The following is a 21,297-nucleotide window of genomic DNA, read 5'->3' on the forward strand; positions in this document are numbered from 1 at the left end:
ATATCTTGATGAGGGAAGGTATATCAGGAAGTGGTGAATTAGAAGTAGCAGATGAAAGAACTCCCATGTTGGGGTTCTGTCCAGCACACAGTAGAAACAGCCTTTGCCTTGCAGTCTTAATGTTCATCCTCCAGATGTCTTTAAGGTGGGGGCCTCTTTTTAATTGTGTCATAATTGTATTCAGCACTTTCTTTACAAGTCTTTTTCACATGTTTTATTCATGTTTTCATATTTAATTTAATAATACTATTCAGCATTCTCATTTTAATCTACTGTGAAACTTGAATGCCATCTGAAATGAAGCAAGTGAAACAAGATCAAGATCCAGTGCTTAATGCTCCTATTTCAAAGGCATTAACATTCTTCTGGGTCCACTTGTATCTTATTGATTGGGATAGTTGTTGCATCAAATACATATTGTAGTCCTACAGGGTAAGATTAGGAAAGAAAATGAATAATAAGTTATGGTAGAAAACATTCTGCATGTAAATTTTGCCTGTAAAATTAATTACATTAGGAACTGAACCTGCCAGCATGCTCTCAGGGAACAACAAAAGCAAATTATCATTTTTGATCTACCAGAGGCTTAGTATTGGCTTCAATACTACTACTATGATGTACCTTGGTGTGTAAAAGATGCTCTGTAATTTCAAGTATTTCTGTTAAAATCCAAATTTTATGGTCAATCTTTATCTTATCTATCCCAGCAGGAGAAATTTTGGATTAAGGACAACTTTTTCCAGAACACTTTTGTTTTTATTTCGCTTGTTCATTTCATAATATACATTAGACACTGAGCCCATGAACAGTCTCACTACTTTTTTTTTGCACCACTTATTTAATTTACTGTAATGTACAGTTTTCATTAATATGTATTGCAATGTACTGCTGCCACATACCAACAAATTTCATGATATATGCTGGTGATATTAAACCAGATTCTGACTCTAATTCTGATTATGGTTCCGACTTAGGTTAATATTTTTCACTTGGTTCAAACATTTATGCATTATGATCAAAGAGTAATGCTAGATGAGATTGATGGCAACATGATAAAAGTAGTCCCATTTAACAGCAGTAAGCAATAAGCAAATTGGTTTAAAAGTGCTTTTTTCGAAGGATATTAAGACAATTTATATGTTGACGGTCAAAACTGATGATGCTGGTTTTAAACAGCAGATCTAATTTAGAATGAAGATCTGTAAGAATTCATCTCACTCTCATTCCCCCATCATGTCCTTTGTCACTTCCTCACTTTCACACTGACTCTCATTGTCTCATTCTCGTATACATAGTCTTCTTAAATTTTTGGTTTTCCCCTTCCCTGATAACTAGAATATTTAATTATATTTGGTATATTCAGTCATGTAAATTAATTGAATCCTTCCTGCATTAATTAAAATATCATTGTGACCTTTAACATTAAAACATGTACAGAAAAGCATTGTGTGATTAAAGTTATTGACCTCTTTAGGGTGGAAATTCGGAAGGAATTTTAGATATTTTTAATGCCGTGGAGCTGAGAGTGATCTCACATTTTTATTGGGCACACACTGCTTGGAGTTATAATTCCCAAATGAATAACTAATTAGAAAATGCATCCAGATCTCTTTTAAAGGATTACCCATTTAAAACTCAAAAATTATGAGTATTTATGCTCATCTCTAAGTGTGCTGTATCGACTTTGAGACTGACACGAGCCTCATTTTTAGAAAGCACTATACTGTATGTTATTTTGAGTTTTATACAGTGCTTGTCAGCTTTGGATGTTGTGGTGGCTGGAATTGAGACCACAGATATGACAGTCTGTCAGATCACTCCTTACCAGAAGTTTCATGAAGCTTGGCATTTTTGATGAGAATGGTATGATAATAGAAACAGGTGATGCAAAGGAGAAAGTGGGCAAAGAGATGGGTGTAGAGGTAACCTAAAAAAGTATCTTCTGGCTGTTTCACCTCCAATACAAACTAATTTGACAATGGACATTTGACATCTGCATCATCACCACTGCTTGGGAAAATGTATTCAAAATATCTCCCAGCACATAAGTACTGAATTAAGGCAGATGCTATAATTAAGGTACGACATTATCTGCTTATATGTAAGGGCATGTAATTATTTACACAGACTACAAGCACAATGTGTAGAACTGATCAACTATGCTCACGTTTGTATATTACAACTGATAATTATCTCATTTATTATGCATCCCATAATTTTGCATTTACAAGGCATTTGATGTTTGCAGTGGAACTGGCTTCCTTATCAAGAATTCATTAGTTTGCCGGATGATATTCAGTTTATTGGAAGGACTTCACAATTAATCAAAGATCTTATGCCAAGTTAATATTAAAGGTTATGCGTTACCGTTATTGTCAATCACCATGGAATCTACAAGACTATTGAAGTGATCAGCACTGCTACACCAGTTTGAATTATTGATATCAACATGTCTTAATGTGTGTGCATGTTGATTTGGAATGAATAATGCATCACTCACACTTTGGTCTGGTTTTTACAATCAGCTGGAAAGGTTTGTTGTCTGTGTCTGACCTTGAAAATACCCACAAAAGCATATCAAGCACCAGAGCATTGATTTCCTCATTTCCATTATCAATTTCAACTTCATGTCATCAGTCAGAATCCATTGTAATCACTGGCAGGCATGGGAGGTGGGCAAATGACAAGCAAGCTAATCAGCCAATCCAATTGATGCAAAGCAGGACTATTTAAATGATTTCAGGCATTGAGCTTCCGTGTGTGTAAAGTTAGCTCTTCAGGAGCAGGTTGAGGGTCAGACCTACTTCTAACTGATTAAGTTCTGTCATTCCTGACTGATTATTTTCTAAGGTGTGTATAGTGAGAATTGTGCATGTTTGAAGTTCTTAACAACTCATTGATTTTTAATTGATTCCATCTGTGGTGCTTGCAACAATGGATTTCATGGAAGACAAGGGATTAAGCTGCTGGTTCTAGCTAATCATTACACATTTTTGAAGATGCTAAGAACTGCTGTTAGATTTAAACAGTAATGTTGATGACATTGACCTGCTCGTGGTTATGAGGATTAATATATGAGGAGCATTTGGTGGCTCCGGGCCTGTTCTTGCTGGAGTTTAGAAGAATGGGAGGGGATCTCATTGAAATCCACTGAATATTGAAAGGCCTAAATATATTTGATGTGGAGAGGATGTTTCCAATAGTGGGGGAGTCTGCGACCAGAGGCTGCAGCCTCAGAATACAAGGAGTTTCCTTTAGAGTCATAGAGAAGTATAACACAGAAACAGGTTATAACTCCCAACAGATTAGTCCTAACCTATTCAATCTTCCCTTATAAGTCAGATTCACCAAACCCAGAAACATCCTTGTAAATTTTCTCTGTACTCTTTCAACCTTGTTTACATCTTTCCTGCGGGTAGGTGACCAAAGCTCACCAACACTTTATACAACTTCAGCATAACTTGGCTTAGAACAGAGATAAAAAGGAATTTCTTTCGCCTGAAGGTGTTGAATCTGTAGAATTCATTGCCGCAGATGGCTGTGTTAACCAAGTTATTTGGTATGTTTGAAGTGTTCTTGATTAGTAAGGGTGTCAAAAGATACAGAGAGAAGGCCAGAGAATGGGGTTGAGAGGGATAATAAATGAGCCATGATTGAATAACAGAGGAGACTCAATGGGCTGAATGGCCAAATTCTGCTCATATATATCATGGTCTTATGGTTGCAAAGTCAGAGCCAATGATGGTCCTTGGTATTTAAATAGGTTTTTAAGGGCATCACCTAATTTGAGGTTTGTTCAAATTTCTAGGCCATGTTTTGAGGTTAGATTCTACAAACTCCATTCCAGTATTAAAGATAACTCATTGATTCCCTTTCCTGATGACTGGACTTCTGTCCTCAACTGGCAGAACGGCAGAATTGTTTACTGTGCAGAGAGAGGAATAGATCCACTTTGGAAATCTGCCAGCATATTAATGTAGTTACCTGAGCTGTGAAGTTTCAGTATGGGTGAACCAATATATTAGATTGTTTTTAGCCATCATTGTAGTGAGTGGCGTCGGTCTAGTGATCTGAAGGTCGCTAGTTCAAGCCTCGGTCTTGAGCAAGGCACTTAACCACACACTGCTCTTCAACGACACCGCTGCCAAGCTGTATCAGCCCTAGTGGACAACATTACTGGCAACTGCTGGTCTTCCATACAACTTTGCCCAGGCCTGCGCCCTGGAAACCTTCCAAGGCGCAAATCCATGGTCTCACGAGACTAACGGATGCCTATTATTATTACTGCACATAATACCAGTCATATTCAGGATGGTGGAGACATAGGAGAATTCCAGTGTGGAATCTGGAACAAGTAACAATCTGCTGGAGGAGATCAGTGGGTTGAGCAGCACCTGTGGGAGGAGAGGAATTGTCAGTGTTTATAGAGTCGAATGATGCAGGGTTTGAATCGGAATCTCTCACAACTCCTTTCCTCCCACAGCTGCTGCTCAAGTTCCACCAGCAGATTACGCAATGCTTAGGATCAGATGTATTCTAAAAATCCACAGAATTTCAATGAAAAATAGAGGAATTGCTTTTGTGAAAAAGAAACTCAGTTTTTGGAAATAATAAAATGCTAGAAAATGCTGGGACACCCAACAGGTTAGCCAGCATCTGTAGAAAGAGAACAACACACACAAAATGCTGGTGGAACTCATCAGGCCAGGTAGCATCTGTGGAAAAGAGTACAGCTGATGTTTTGGGCTGAGACTCTTCTACAGAACTCTTGTTTGTCTTATCTGGAAAGAGAAACAGGGTAAATGCTTCAGGCAAAGACATTTTGCCAGAATTCATGGCAAAAGAAAACACAAAAGCACAATCACTATGAAAGGAGATGCACAGTCTGAGGTTTGCCCTTCATGGTAGATAATTCTACAGAAAGCTGCCAGTGCTGAAAACATGGAAATCAAATGGAAAATGTTAACAACACTCAGCAGATCAGGTAGTATATGCAAGGTAAAGAAACAGTGCTAGCATTTTATGTCAAAGGCTTGCAGAAAAATAGAAACCGAATCTGCAATGGTACTGCCATTTCACCCTCTACAGATGTTGCCTGAACTTCAGAGTATATTGACTGGTTGCATCACAACCTGGTAAGGAAATAGTCATAGTCATAGTCATACTTTATTGATCCCGGGGGAAATTGGTTTTTGTTGCAGTTGCACCATAAATAATAAATAGTAATAAAACCATAAATAATTAAATAGTAATATGTAAATTATCCCAGGAAATAAGTCCACGACCAGCCTATTGGCTCAGGGTGTCTGACCCTCCAAGGGAGAAGTTGTAAAGTTTGATGGCCACAGGCAGGAATGACTTCCTATGATGCTCTGTGTTGCATCTCGGTGGAATGAGTCTCTGGCTGAATGTACTCCTGTGCCCAACTATCCAATATGTAGTGGATGGGAGACATTGTCCAAGATGGCATGCAACTTGGACAGCATCGTCTTTTCAGACACCACTGTGAGAGAGTCCAGTTCCATCCCCACAACATCACTGGCATTATGAATGAGTTTGTTGATTCTGTTGGTGTCTGCTACCCTCAGACTGCTGCCCCAGCACACAACAGGAAACATGATCGCACTGGCCACCACAGACTCGTAGAACATCCTCAGCATCGTCCGACAGATGTTAAACGAGCTCAGTCTCCTCAGGAGATAGAGACGGCTCTGACCCTTCTTGTAGACAGCCTCAGTGTTCTTTGACAAGTCCAGTTTATTGTCAATTTGTATCCCCAGGTATTTGTAATCCTGCACCATCTCCACACTGACACCCTGGATGGAAGCAGGGGTCATCGGTGCCTTAGCTCTCCTCAGGTCTACCACTAGCTCCTTAGTCTTCTTCACATTAAGCTGCAGATAATTCTGCTCACACCATGTGACAAAGTTTCCTACCGTAGCCCTGTACTCAGTCTCATCTCCCTTGCTGATGCATCCAACTATGGCAGAGTCATCAGAAAACTTCTGAAGATGACAAGACTCTGTGCAGTAATTGAAGTCCGAGGTGTAAATGGTGAAGAGAAAGGGAGACAAGACAGTCCCCTGTGGAGCCCCAGTGCTGCTGATCATTCTGTCGGACACACAGCAATGTTCGTGAATAGAAAGTCCTACAAAAAGCAGTGGATAAGGCCCAGTCCATCACATCTACATGGAGCTTTGTTGTAGGAAGGCAGTATCCATCATCAGGGACCCCACCAACAAATCATACTCTCTTCTCGTTGCTGCCATCAGGAAGAAGGTACAGGAGCTTCAGGACTCATACCACCAGGTTCGGAAACAGTTATTACCCCTCAACCATTAGGGTCTTGAAACTGAGGGGATAACTTCACTCACCCAATCAAGGGCTCTCTTTCAAGGACTCTTCATCTCATGTTCTTGATATTTATTATTATTATTTACTCTTTTTCTTTTTGTATTTGAACAGTTTGTTGTTATTTGCACACAGGTTGTCCATGCTGTTGGAGTGGACTTTCATTGAAAGTATTGTAGTGAGTGGATTTATTGAGAATGCCTGCAAGAAAATGAATCTCAAGGTTGTACATGGTGACATATATGTACTTTGATAATAAAATTATTTTGAACTTTGTAACCCATGTAATCAATAGGAGATTACACCACCTCACTTTTATTATTTCTGTTTTTGCACTATTTTTAATTTAACCATTCAACATACATATATATACTTACTGTAATAAATTGATTTGTTTTCTGCATTCTCATGAATTGCATTGTACCGCTGCCACTGAGTTATCAACTTTCACGACATATGCCATTGATATTAAATGTGATTCTGAAATGATACTGAGCTCAGAGGGAATGATGACCTGATCTGTCATTGGTGATCACTGGCACTCGTATGCGATTGCACTGACTGCTATGCTACCTTGCCAAACTAACATCACGTAGAAATATCAAAATGAACACAGTTTTGAAAGGAAACTTGGCTTTCCTTTTCCTTTCCTCCCATCTGTACCACAATTATATAGAAATCACTGGGGACTTTGGATCCCAAGGAAAGGTTGAGCTTGCACAGTTTGAAAGCTGATTTTTTATCATTAACATTGGGAAAACCTCAGCAGTGTTCTCCCCAATATCACCTTCAATTACAAACCATATGACGTTTGAAGCATCCACTATTGCTCAGCAAGTTTGGATTTTCATGTTTGACCTTTACATAAGAGTCACTTGCTGGTACTTAAAATGAGCAGATCCCTCCTCAGATTCTCCTTCTTTGATGTTGGTTTTGATTGCATTTTTAGATGCAAGCTGCATTTAACATTCTGACATTGCTGAGTAGGATTATTTTCCATCTGTGCCACTGTGGTGGAATGACTGTAGTTTCAAGATCAGAAAAAAAAATAAAATGCAATACTTCCAAATTTATTGGGCTGATTTATTCTTTCTACTTTCAAAAGGCCTTTGACAAGGTCCCACACAGGAGATTAGTGTGCAAACTTAAAGCACACGGTATTGGGGGTAAGGTATTGATGTGGATAGAGAATTGGTTAGCAGACAGGAAGCAAAGAGTGGGAATAAACGGGACCTTTTCAGAATGGCAGGCAGTGACTAGTGGGGTACTGCAAGGATCAGTGCTGGGACCCCAGTTGTTTACAATATATATTAATGACTTGGATGAGGGAATTAAATGCAGCATCTCCAAGTTTGCAGATGACACGAAGCTGGGCAGCAGTGTTAGCTGTGAGGAGGATGCTAAGAGGATGCAGGGTGACTTGGATAGGTTAGGAGAGTGGGCAAATTCATGGCAGATGCAATTTAATGTGGATAAATGTGAAGTTATCCACTTTGGTGGCAAAAATAGGAAAACAGATTATTATCTGAATGGTGGCCGATTAGGAAAAGGGGAGGTGCAACGAGACCTGGGTGTCATTATACACCAGTCATTGAAAGTGGGCATGTAGGTACAGCAGGCGGTGAAAAAGGCGAATGGTATGCTGGCATTTATAGCAAGAGGATTCGAGTACAGGAGCAGGGAGGTACTACTGCAGTTGTACAAGGCCTTGGTGAGACCACACCTGGAGTATTGTGTGCAGTTTTGGTCCCCTAATCTGAGGAAAGACATCCTTGCCATAGAGGGAGTACAAAGAAGGTTCACCAGATTGATTCCTGGGATGGCAGGACTTTCATATGAAGAAAGACTGGATGAACTAGGCTTGTACTCGGAATTTAGAAGATTGAGGGGGGATCTTATTGAAACGTATAAAATCCTAAAGGGATTGGACAGGCTAGATGCAGGAAGATTGTTCTCGATGTTGGGGAAGTCCAGAACAAGGGGTCACAGTTTGAGGATAAGGGGGAAGCCTTTTAGGACTGAGATTAGGAAAAACTTCTTCACATAGAGAGTGGTGAATCTGTGGAATTCTCTACCACAGGAAACAGTTGAGGCCAGTTCATTGGCTATATTTAAGAGGGAGTTAGATATGGCCCTTGTGGCTATGGGGATCAGGGGGTACGGAGGGAAGGCAGGTGCAGGGTTCTGAGTTGGATGATCAGCCATGATCATACTGAATGGCGGTGCAGGCTCGAAGGGCCGAATGGCCTACTCCTGCACCTATTTTCTATGTTTCTATGTTTCTATTTCAGTTTTCTTTTGAGCATAGTAAAGGTTATTTTAAAGTTGTGTGGACTTGATTTGACATCAGCTCAAGACGTCAAGGTTAGAACACTGACACAAATGAATATAACATGAGGAATTCTCCACTCTATTTTCCCTCAATTTCCCTGAGTAGCTGAGATTGAGACCTAAATTGAACAGAGAACATGAAGAGGTCCTTCAAAGCCCAATATGAATCAGAAATTAGAAAGTCTATTGAATTTTTACCATTCACACTTAAGTGTCTCATGAAATACATGCTCTAATCTAAATTGTGAGGACCTGTGTTCAATATGTCGTCGGTCATTTGCATTCGGTATTAAAGCAGCTTCCACTAAGCACAGTAAGGTGGCCCTTTTGCTTTGCGTTACTCCCCTGCCTACAATATTCACAGCCACCTTACAGCTCCATTAGTCTCATCCACCAGCAGCAAATAAGACCAAAATGTTATATTAGAGGAACTCTGGTGAAGAAGTCCATGTCCTCTATCTTCAATACATCACAAAATGTTATGACAATGTGCTCAAAATGAGCACTGAGCACTGTCACAATGCTATCTAAAGTACACACTTCTATTCATAATGCTAAGAAGAACTGACATCCCACATTGCACACCATAAGGATATTATAAACATGTTTTTTTTTCAGTTTCAGATAGATAAAGACTTGCCAAAAGTAACTGTATTTTCACTGAAGAAGATATGAGTGTAATTCTGAGGCTTTAAAGCCAGGCAGAAAGAAATTAATGCACTGAAGTGCATCAACATAATCCCTGCTTTAAGTGGTTTTGTCTATTAAAATACCTTGTGTGTCATTCAAAATAACGCAACAGACAATGCACTGTTAGGAATGGTAATATGGAAAAATACAATTTCATTCTGTGTCTTCTACTCTTGCTTTTCCTTGCTTTTATGTAGTTAAAAACATACTGCAATCAGAAGTATAGCTAATGAAGTTCTGGGAGGAGTTTAATGAAGGCCTAACTGTAGGTTTATTTCAATTGATAGGATTAATAGGGATTGTGATTGTAATCTAGTTAAGTTGTCAGCAAGGGAAATTACAGAGGAGATAACAGCTGGCAAGAGCAGACAAACATACTTACTGCATTAATGTTACATATTTTGTGGTTTGGTGTTTTTATTGTCCAGTGAAAAAAAAGTATTTTGCATAGGCATTTATTATGGACTCTCCAAGTCCCAAGTAGTGGATGTGGTCCAGTCCATCATGGATAAAGCCCACCCCACCACTGAGCACATCAACACAGAGTGCTGTCACAGTAAAGCAGTGGTCCCCAACCTCCGGGCCGCGGACTAATACCGGGCCGCGGCCCAGAGGTTGGGGACCACTGCAGTAAAGCAACATCCATCATCAAGGATGTCCACCATCCAGGCCATCCTGTCTTCCTGCTGCTGCCATCATGAAGATAGTACAGGAGCCTCAGGGCGCGTACCACAGGTTCAGGAACAGTCAGTACCCTCAACCATCAGGCACTTGAATAAGAAGGGGTAATTTAACTCAACTTCATTTGCCCCAGCACTGAACTGTTGCCACATCTTATAGACTCATGTTTCAATATTTATTGCTTATTTATTTTTTACTTCTTTCTTTTTGTATTTGCACAGTTAATTGTCTTTTATACACTGGTTGCTTGTCCGTCCTGTTGGGTATGGCCTTTCATTGACACTATTGTGTTTTTTGTACTTGCTGTCAATGACTACAAGAAAATGAAGCTCAGGATTGTATATGATGACACTATAGGCACTTCGATGATAAATTTACTTAGAACTTTTTTGAAGTTTGAAGGCATTGGGAAACTAGTTGCTGAGGTGAAGGCAATATTTAGCCAAGTGTCTCAAAGGAAAAATTGTGGCCTGGAAGTGACCCAATAGAGCTGGCTGGGATACACCTGCGCCAGCCGACCTCACATAATATATTTTAAAATAATGTTTTTTTTTGTGGAAATCAGCTGCTGAGTCTCATCCAGTGCTGGGCAGCCATGTTTCAGGAAAGGATCTTCCAGCAGTCTTAAGAACCATCTTTAGCATAATGCTTGCTTTGAGTTGACATCAGGATAGGATTGCCAGTATTCTGACAAGGAACAGGTCCAAGATTGTTCCACAGGCATTGTTAACACAATACCTGGTGCTACTCAATCATATTGACCTGGAGTATTCCTTGTTCTGTTTTACAACGCACAACTTTGCATCTTCATATACACAAGTGAAAGGAATAGTGGCTTGCAAATCCTTCAAAGAAAAATAATGTAAAGCATGTCACAGACGCCATTAAGTATAGCAGGATGGTGCTTATGTTAGATCCCTTTACCCCTATTTTTTTCATTTTGAAAATGGGTACAACAAAGTTGAATATCTACCCCAAAACCTTTAAGCTGCAGTTAGAACATGTAGAGAGGGGAAATGAATGTTGGCTTTGCCAATGATTCCCACATCCAATAAATCAGGCGTTCCCAACCTGTGGTCCACAGACCGCCTGCTTAATGGTATTGGTCCATGGCATAAAAAAGGTTGGGAACCCCTGCTATAAGGGAATTAAACGTGCCATCAGAAACAAGAGCAGATCTATAAACTAATGTTTCCTATTATGCTGCTTTGCTCCTACTTATTGACCTGCATTTTCACTGGTCTTTTAATGAACCGTCCAATGAGCTTATCCCTGAAGATTGAAACATGGGATAGATTTCTGAAGATAAAAGACATGGAAAATTTGTCTATTGTCAGTTTCCTTATTTGGAATGGGGGAGAAAAGATGATCAATTATAAACAGGATGAATCTCAACCAGTTAAATAGGACATTGTCCAGAACGACAACAATCAGGATCAAGATGGAGGAACATAAGCAGCTTTCCCAACAAAGCACTTTGACTAAATTTTTAAGGATCCTGCTTAGGCTACAATATGCCCAAGCACAGGTTATTTTAGAAAAATGTTCCTTTATCAGCTTAATTAAAGTTATGCTTTACTGAATTTATTTGAATCTTTACTTTCCTGTCTATTATCAAAGGAGCTGATGCAAACTTTCCCTTCAAGAAGACCTACAATTGGACTAGAGGAAAGAAAATGAATCAACAATGTTTCAAAGTTATTAAATTTGAAATATAAAAAGATATGCAATACCTGGCCAATGTATACAAATGAAATTAGTAAATAAGTAATGGTAACTATTTAATATAATTTTATGTTATTTAAGTCACACTATTCATAAAGCTGTTCATTATTGTAATAAATTCAACACCTGAATAAAAAATTATTAGGTTGCCAAGCAATATATTTTGCAAATAAAAGCAAATAATAATAATGTTAGAAAATATGCCCAATTTTCAGTGGGTTATTGGACATGGTACATTTCTGATTGTGCAATAATTTAAACCATTATTTATTTCACTTTGAAAAAGCAGTGTAATTTCGAGTAAATGACTCGATCCATGTGACTGATCATTCTGAACATGAAAACATTTTTCAGCTTTGTCTTCATTTTCCATTTCTGTTGTGTAGTGGCACACGATTTATTTTTTTACCAGTATTTTCACTTTGATCCAACCATTAGTGCAATGATAGCTTCTAGTTGGCAAGATTAAGTATAAAGCCTGAGGTCGAATTTGACAAGTTACATCAGTTTACCTCAGAACACAGGCTTGTGTTTTCACTTCAAGGTGGTAGGACTCCTGAGCACATTAAAATATTCAGGAAAACTGCCCGAGTGGCAGAAGGATTTTTGTGAACCCCAGCTACTTCATATTGTCACTTAAATTCAGATTGAATTATTATTGGAAATTGGCAGTACTGATTTATGGCAGCCACTTTGAGAACAGCAAAATAAATAAACATATTCCAAATATACAATATAATGGAGACTTATCCAAAAAGGCTACTGTCTGTAATAGCTGCGAGAGGTGGTTCAACTAAGTACTGAGGAAAGGGGAATGAATACTTTTGAACTGCTGATGTTTTCAGTTTCTGAATTCTTAGCTTTCTGTACTTTACAATGTTCCAATTTTTTTAGGCTGCTCTGTGAGAAAAGGAGCATGTGATACACAAATTAAAAAATTCAGTTAAGTTGATCAAAATCCCTGGTTGTAATACTTATTTATGTGAACAAAGGGTTTGGGGGCTGAATACTTTTTAAATGCACTGTAAACTGTTTAAATATTCATATTCAATACAAAGGAAATATGAAATACATTTTGTTTATAAACTAAGAAAGGATTTTTGAACCACATGAGCTACTGTATTTTACACATTTTAATTTTTATATATTAGAGTTATTGTAAATCATTTATAGAAATATTTGACAAAAGTATTCTAGAAGGTATAATATTTTCAGAAATCTGGGAATTCGACAGTGGATCAAATCATCCTTTTGCATTCTAGTTATCGGCCATTTGTTTTGCTCTTGTGTACAATAGAACAGTGGAAGCAAGTGCTGAGTGTAGGTCACAATCATGCATATATTCATAATATGGTAATTCTAGGTCAGAGTTTCAGTGGAAGGTGTGTAAGCTTTAGGTGCACTAAACTCATTCCGTCCCTCAGACAGCTCTAGAGAAAAACTAGCTACCCATAAATGTGATGTAAGTGGATAAACTGGAATTAGGAATTGGAGAAGTAAAAGCACTAGCAATTTATTTGCTTCAATTATGCATAAAATTTCCATTCATGCTTAGGTCTATGTTTATTAATCCTAGGTGACTCTAAAACGAAAAATGTATATGAGACTTTTAGTCAAGCCAAAATGAGCATCTGCACAAATCTGTATGTTTATGATTTGATGCTCCACTGTGAAGTCTCTTTGAGGGATAGCTACCCTGAAAAAGTTTAAATCTTCTCTTCAACGGGAATTCAGTGAGACGCTCTCTCACTACTCCTCCTCTGTGATCTCTGGTGCCCTCCGATTCTTTGATCTTGTACTCACCCAGACTGGCTAGCTATCGTCCTTCTTTTCTCTCCCCTTCCCCACCGTGTCCCCGCTTCCTTTCCAGTCATGAAGAAGGGCCTCGGCCCGAGACATCAACTGTTTATTAATTTCCGTAGATGCTGCTGACCTGCTGAGTTCCTCTAGCATTTTGTGTGTGTTGCTTTGGATTTCCAGAATCTGCAGAATTTCTCATGTTTATGATTCTCATATTGCCTGCTTTTTCTAACATCTTTGACCCATATGGTTTGCAGAGTTATCTAGTCTGTTGGAACTCAAAGCCTTTAATGCTGATTGGTTGTGTTCTGTTTGTATCATAAAAATGAGCTTCCAATGATTGATGAATGCTTTATTTCCAATATGATTCACTTAGTAAGTGTGCTAAGGTTGAATGCGTTTGAGAAAGAATTGAAAATAATTGGTCACTCTTCACAATATTTCATTCATGTTATTTCTCATGGTTATAACTCTGATTACAAGCATCCTTACCAATTTCCATCCAATGCTAATTCCCTGCTGGACATTAAGAGCTTCAAGTACTGCAGGTATACCCCATAAGTAAGTTGCCCATTGGTGGAGGAAGTGAAAGAGCTGGGCTTGGTGCGGATTGTGCTGTTCTCTGCATCAGCGACACATCCGTGTGCAGTCTGACAGTGAGCGACCGTCTTAGTCGCTTTTCTTGTAATCGCAAGGTCATGATAGACATTGGTAATGTGGAATGCTGCAAGTGCAGTTTGCTGTTTTAATGGCGAATAGTGGGTGTGTTCAGTGGGGGATCTGCATGGCCTCGGTCGTAGAGAGGACAAAGCCTCAAACTGCTGTATTGCCTGTTTGAAGCCACCCAGGAGAGAGGAATCAGAGTTGGTGCACTCCACAGGAGTATCAGAGTTGGGGTGGCACAGCATCTATGTTGCTCTCCAGTGTTTGCTCAGTAGAAGACAAGATGTGTTATGTTCTATTGCAGTCTGCTACAATATTCATGGACCCAGGGACTTGGACTGTAATTTTTTTTGGGAGACTGTATGTTTACTGCTATCTTATGTGCTATATATGCTTTGAGCTGTGTATGACTGTTTGTACTGTCCTGTACACTTTGCCCCCGGAGGAACAGTGTTTCATTGGGCTGTATTCATGTATGATTGAATGACAATAAAACTTGAAGCTTAACTGTTGATAAATATTTACACTTTAAGGCCAGGTGATGCTAATATGTGTGTAGATGTAAACACTTTGAACCATGATGGCTTGTTCATTATAATATTTGGGGATCACAACAGAGATTAACATGCAAGAAATTGTAGTACAGTAATCAAGCCATCTTTCTAAATAAAGTATAAAAAGCCCAACGAGGGCTTTACCAATGCCCTCTTGTGATTTGTTGCTATCTTCCTCAATGCTCTTTCCTAATTGTGTATCACCTTCAAATTTAGAAATAATGCTCTTGATTCCAGAGCCTGAATCATTAATATAAATTGTGACCAGCAGTGGTCTCCGTGCATTAATCGATGCAGAATGTTTATATTCATCTTCCACAGGAAACAGGTACATTTTAATCCTACACCTGGGTTTCTGTCTTGAAGGCAACCAGGACTCCAGTTTTTCTACTTGTCCTGTGACTTTGTATCCTTGTAATCTGGACCTCTTGCCAGCCTGCCATTTAGAATGCCCCATCTCCTTGTTTTAAGGTCTCTCACACTCCCTCACTGCACCTGCCTGCTTTTGTAGGCTATGCCCTTGTAAAACTGACTCCCAATCAAAAGGCATTCTGCCTTCTGATGGACCATCAGTGGGCAAGAATATCAATCAAATATTAGTTTTAGTTTACATCTAATGATAGGTGGGTCAGGGCAAAGGCAAGGATGAGGGAGAGGGTAGAGCTGTTGATCTAAAAACATTGTGTTTCTGATAAAATACGTGCACCATTTCTGATGAAAGACCATTGTCTAAAATGCTAATTCTGTTTCTTTCTCCATAAAATATGTTTGGCCTGCTAAGGCCGGGGTTTCTCTAGTTCTCCTTTCACAGTAAGTAAAATATAATTCAATTAATCAAAGTAGGACGTTTTCTGATGTAAATTTATTTTCTACAGAATATAAAATACTATTTGAATTTATATCAGTTAGAGTCTTAGTCATAGAAAAGTACAGCATAGAGGCAAGCCCTTTGGGCCATCTAGTCCGTGCTGAACCAGTTAACTCTTACTCCCATTGACCTGCACCCGAACCATGGCCCTTCATAACCCTGCCATCCATGCAACTATTCAAACTTATTTTAAATATTGAAATCAAACTCACATGCAATGTCTGCACTAACAGCTTGTTCTACATTCTTACAACTCTCTGAGTGAAGAAGGTTCACCTTTCACCCTTAACCCATGCCTTCTAGTTGTTATCCCACCCAACTTCAGTGGAAAAACCCTGCTTGCACTTACCCTAAGTTTCCCCCTCATAATTTTGTATAGCTCTATACATTTCCCCGTCAACCTTCTACATTCCAAGGAATAAAGTCCTAATCATTTCGACCTTAGTTAATACATCTTCTATAATGTTTTTGTTATTTGTTGATAACAAACCAGAGCATTTCAAGGATATATAACATCACTACAAAGTTCATAGAAAATGAGAGTAATTTATTTTGATTTATGACTGAAGTGCTCATGATAGCAATGTTCTCTTTTTATTTCAGTTTCAAGCTACAGTGAAGGAAGGATTTACTGGCATCATAGTAAATCTTACAGTGGAGGACAATGACGACCCAGCTACTGGAGCATGGAGAGCTGTCTACACTATAATCAATGGAAATCCTGACCAGAATTTCAAGATTGAAACCAACCCAAAGACTAATGAGGGAATGTTATCTGTTGATAAGGTAAGTACCTTTTAGTGCTCAGCTTATTGCACACTCTGCTGGTGTTGGAGGGGTGCTGGAGGCGAGGGAAAGAAAGATCACTCGATTCCATTCAATAATATCTGTGTGAAGTTGGGCATCAAAATTATTCAAGGTACACATGTCACTGCTGATGGGGAAACTTGTATGTTAATGTGTAAGGGGATCACATTCTTTAATAGGTTCTTATTTTTACTAATTCTCTTCAATCATTATATGATTATGAAGACATGCAGTCCTCTTTTATTGTCATTTGGTAATGCATGCATTAAGAAATGATACAATATTTCCTCCGGTGTGATATCACAAAACACAGGACAGACCAAGACTGAAAAAACTAACAAAACCACATAATTATAACATATAGTTACAACAGTGCAACAATACCATAACTTGATGAAGAACAGTCCATGAGCACAGTAAAAAGTTCAAAGTCTCTCAAATGTCCCACATCTCACGCAGACGGGAGAAGGAAAAAAAACTCTCCCTGCCATGCCTGACCACAGTCCAACTCTGAGTCGTCTGAAAACTTCGAGCCTCCGATCAGCCCTCCGACACCAAGTACCGAGCATCATCTCTATCCGAGCGATTCGACTTCAATCTCACTTGCCAATAGCAGGCAAAGCGGGGGATATTGAGGCCTTCCTTCCAGAAGATTCACGATCACGCAGTAACGACAGCAGCGAACGGGCGTTTCAGAAATTTCTCCAGATGTTCCTCTGTACTTTCACGTCTGTCTCCATCAAATCAGAATTGTCCACGGCCCCTATTTAACGGATATGATACCATTTTTCACCGGAGGGCTGTGCACGCACGGCGCGCTGCACTCACACTCTCTCCTCCCGCCGTTAGAGATGCAGATATGTTCTTTTTGTTTGGTTCCAGTAAGGAAGGGTTCTTCTTGTGTATATTCATAGACTGTCAATACTATAGGATGATTGATTGATGTCAAGAATTTTGAATGCTTGATTATTATACTGACAAAGACATTTTTGAGTTTATATCATTTCCCAGCTACAAGGTTAACATTTTCCTTGACTTTCCAAACATTGGAAGATAAAGATTAATCCTAAAATTAAAAAAAAATAAATCCCATTAAGATTTTTGATGAAATTTGAAATGGATATCCCTCTGTTACCTATGTTTTGATCTGAGCATGATGAGGATATAGTTAAGAAAGGAATGGTAGCCTAGATTGCAAATGTCACCTAACTTACACACTTCTCAGAAATGCATGAAAACAAAAGAAATTGGAGCAGGAATAGCTATGAGGCCCTTTGACCTTGTTCTGTTATCCAGTATGAACATTGGTAAGCTAATCATTGCTCTTAACTCCATTTCCCTATCCATTCCCCATAACTTTTGGCTATATGGTAGTCTAAGAATCTCTGTGGTTCAAGCTTTAATATATTCATGATTTTCCGCAACTCCCCAGAATAATTAATTCCAAAGAAAATCACAACCCCTGTTACTAAATCTTCCTCATCTGCCTTAAGTGCATAACCCTTAATTTTGAAGCTGTACCCCTCCCTCTGATTAGTTTTAGATGTCTCCATAAGGGAAAACAGTCTCTTGGTATCATTCCTGTAAAAGCTCCTTTGGGTTATTCTGATTGGAGACATAGCTAAGTGACATTTCCTCATAAGGTAAACTCTAACCTAGGAATCAACTTAGCAAAACTTATCTGAACTGCTAATATATCCCTCCCTAAATAAGAAGTCCAAACTATATGCAATACTCTATGACCAGTCTCAATCAACACCATTCTGAACAATTGTATCATAATTTCCTCCTTATAGATTCCATTCTCCTTGAAACAAAATACTAAATTCCTTTTGACTTCATATTGATATGCTGTAGCTACATGCTATCTTGATGTGGTTCATATGCACATTTACCAAGGATCTTTTGTATAGCAAACATCCTGCACTCCTTCCCCCTTTAAATAATAGTTTGCTTTCCTATTCTTTGTACCAAAATACAAACGTTTATAGATAACCTCATATCTAAAGTCAGATATATTATCATTGACATATGCTGTGAAAATTTTCATTTTGCAGCAGCAGTACAGTGCAATACATAGAATGTACTTTATGTTTCAATGAGAAATATATAAATAAATGCTGCAAAAAAGAGGGTAAGATGCATAGATGAACATGGGGCTGAGGATGGGGACAAAAGGATCAGTCATTATTGAATGGTGGAACAGACTCTATGGGCCAAATGGCCTAATTCTGCTCCTATGTCTTATGGTCTTATGATCTTAAAATAGTGAGGTAGTGTTCCTGGGTGTCAGAAGATCTATCCTGGGCCCAACATATTAATGCAATTATAAAGAAGGCATATCAGCAGTCATACTTCATCAGGAGATTGAGGAGATTTGGTATGTCACCAAAGACTCTAGCAAATTTCTACAGATGTACCTTGAAGAGCATTCTGACTGACTGCGTCACCATCTGGTATGGAGGGGTCACTGCACAGGATCAGAAAAAGGTGCCTGAGGTTTGTAAACTCAGCCAGCTCCATAATGGACACAGACTCTCCATCATCCAGGACATCTCCTAAAGGTGATGCCTCAAAAAGGTGCCGTCCATCATTAAGGACCCCGACCACCCAGGGCACGTCCACTTCTCATTACTACTATCAGGGAGGAGCTACAGGAGCCTGAAGTCACACACCCAATGTTCTAAAAGCAGCTTTTTCCCAACTGCTATCAGATTTCTGAATGGACAATGAACCATGAACACTACCTCACTATTTTTGCTCCCTTTTTGCACGACTTACTTCATTTTTAAATATATATTTCATATTGTAAGTTATAGTATATTTTATGTATTGCAATATACTAGTGTGCTACAAAACAGCTAATTCCACAACCTCTATCAGTGATAATAAATTTGATTGTGATTCTGATTCTCAGTTCATGGACCATTAAGAAATCTAATGGCAGAGGGGAAGAGACCATTTCTAAAAAGTAGAGTGTATGTCATATATCCAATATCTGTTATTTCATTAGCCTATCTATTACATTTTGTAGGCACTTCATGTCCTTCTCACTGCTTGCTTTTACACCTACCTTTGTATTTGACTGAGTATACTCAATTCCTTCATTTATGCATTGGTATAGATTGTAGACATTTTATGCTGTAAAAGGCCATTATGTTAACCCTGGCAGGAAATGATCCAATTTACCCTAACCCATATCCAAGCTTTGGCACTGCAGATGTATAGAGTGTCTCACTTCAGGCGCATATCCAAATGAATTTTAAATGCAGTGGACTTTTCTGTCTCCATAATCGTTTCAGTTAGTGACTTCTCCAAAAGTCTTTACATGGGAAGAAATAAATCTTTAATCCTTATATCTAGTACCTTCATTTCCCTCTCTGGTTTATTGATTCTCTTTTGGGAATTATATTCATTCTATTCAAACCCCACTTAATTTTTTGCAGATTATATTCTGAATGTGTAGTTCAGACAGGATCCTTCATTTGCACTGTCCCAGCACCATGACAAAAGGTTAGCCCCGATTTAAGAAAGTTATTTTCAGCAAATTTGTTCAAAATTTTTTGACGTTGCAGAGTAGATGCTGGAGATCTAGTTGATATGGTATGCTTGGAATTTTGAAAGGCCTTCAATAAGTTGTCAAATAAGTGGCTATTTAACAAAGTGACAGAAGATTAGATTTGGAGTAATATAATGAAGATACAGTAAACGTTAATTAATGGACCAAAATTGTGCTAGTTTCCCCCACATCAATCAGCTGCTCTCCATGACAATTCCTTGGGAATCGTGTAAGGCAATGTTCTGGACCCATCCACTCTCAGCTGCTTCATCAGTGACCTTCTAGCATAAGCTTTCAGCCCCAAATGTTGACTGCTTATTCCCCTCCATTATGCTGTCTGACCTGTCGAGTTCCTCCAGTGTTTTGTGTGTGCTGCTGCAGATTTCCAGCAACTGCAGAATTTCTTGTGTTTAAGATTCCACTCCTGGTCATGACTTGCAAATACATCCACAAGATCATAAGACATAGGAGCAAAATTAGGCCATTCAGCCCATTGAGTCTACTCAGCCATTCCTTCATGGCTGATCCCAGAACCCACTCAACGCCATACACCTGACTTCTCGTCCTATTCTTGGATGCCCTGACCGATCAGGAAATGATCAACTTCCATCTTAAATATACCCACTTCCTTGGCCTCCACTGCAGTTTGTGGCAGAGCATTCCACAGGTTCACTACTCTTTGGTTAAAAGACTCCTGCCTACCTCTGTTTCAAAAGGTCACCGCTCAATTTTGTGGCTGTCCTCTAGTTCTGGATACCCCCACAATGGGAAACATTCTCTCCATGTCCATCCTATCTAGTCCTTTCAACATTTGGTAGTTTTCAATGAGATACCCCCTGCATTCTTCTAAATTCCAGTGTGTACAGGTCCAAAGCTGCCAAACACTCCTCATATGTTAACCCTTTCTTTCCCCAATCATCCTCCTAAACCTCCTCTGGACTCTCTCCAATGACAGCACATCCTTTCTGAGATGTAGAGCCCAAAACTGTTGACAATGCAGCAAGTGCAGCCTGGCGAGTGTCTTATAAAGCCCCAGCATTATCTCCTTGCTTTTCTATACTATTCCCTTTGAAATTGCATTTGCCTCCCTTAACACAAACTCAACCTGTAAATTAACCTTCATGGAGTCTTGTACGAGGACTTCTAAGTCCCTCTGCACCCCTGATGTTTGAACCTTCTACCCATTTAGATACTAGTCCACATTATTGTTCCTTTTACCAAAATGCATTGTTGTACATTTCCCAACATTGTATTCCATCTGCCACTTT

The 21,297-nt window shown here is 39.0% G+C and overlaps 1 protein-coding gene across 1 annotated transcript in view; it reads left to right on the forward strand.

Moving 5' to 3' along the window:
* Window positions 1-21,297, forward strand: part of cdh13 (cadherin 13, H-cadherin (heart)) — a 1,220,695-nt gene that overhangs the window by 1,065,240 nt on the left and 134,158 nt on the right. The window contains exon 9 of the mRNA XM_072279867.1: window positions 16,267-16,449. Within this exon, the coding sequence (XP_072135968.1) occupies window positions 16,267-16,449 (183 nt within the window). The remainder of the gene's footprint in view (window positions 1-16,266; window positions 16,450-21,297) is intronic.

The sequence above is a fragment of the Mobula birostris genome, chromosome 15, assembly GCF_030028105.1.
Source record: "Mobula birostris isolate sMobBir1 chromosome 15, sMobBir1.hap1, whole genome shotgun sequence".
NCBI classification, from domain to species: Eukaryota; Metazoa; Chordata; class Chondrichthyes; order Myliobatiformes; family Myliobatidae; genus Mobula; species Mobula birostris.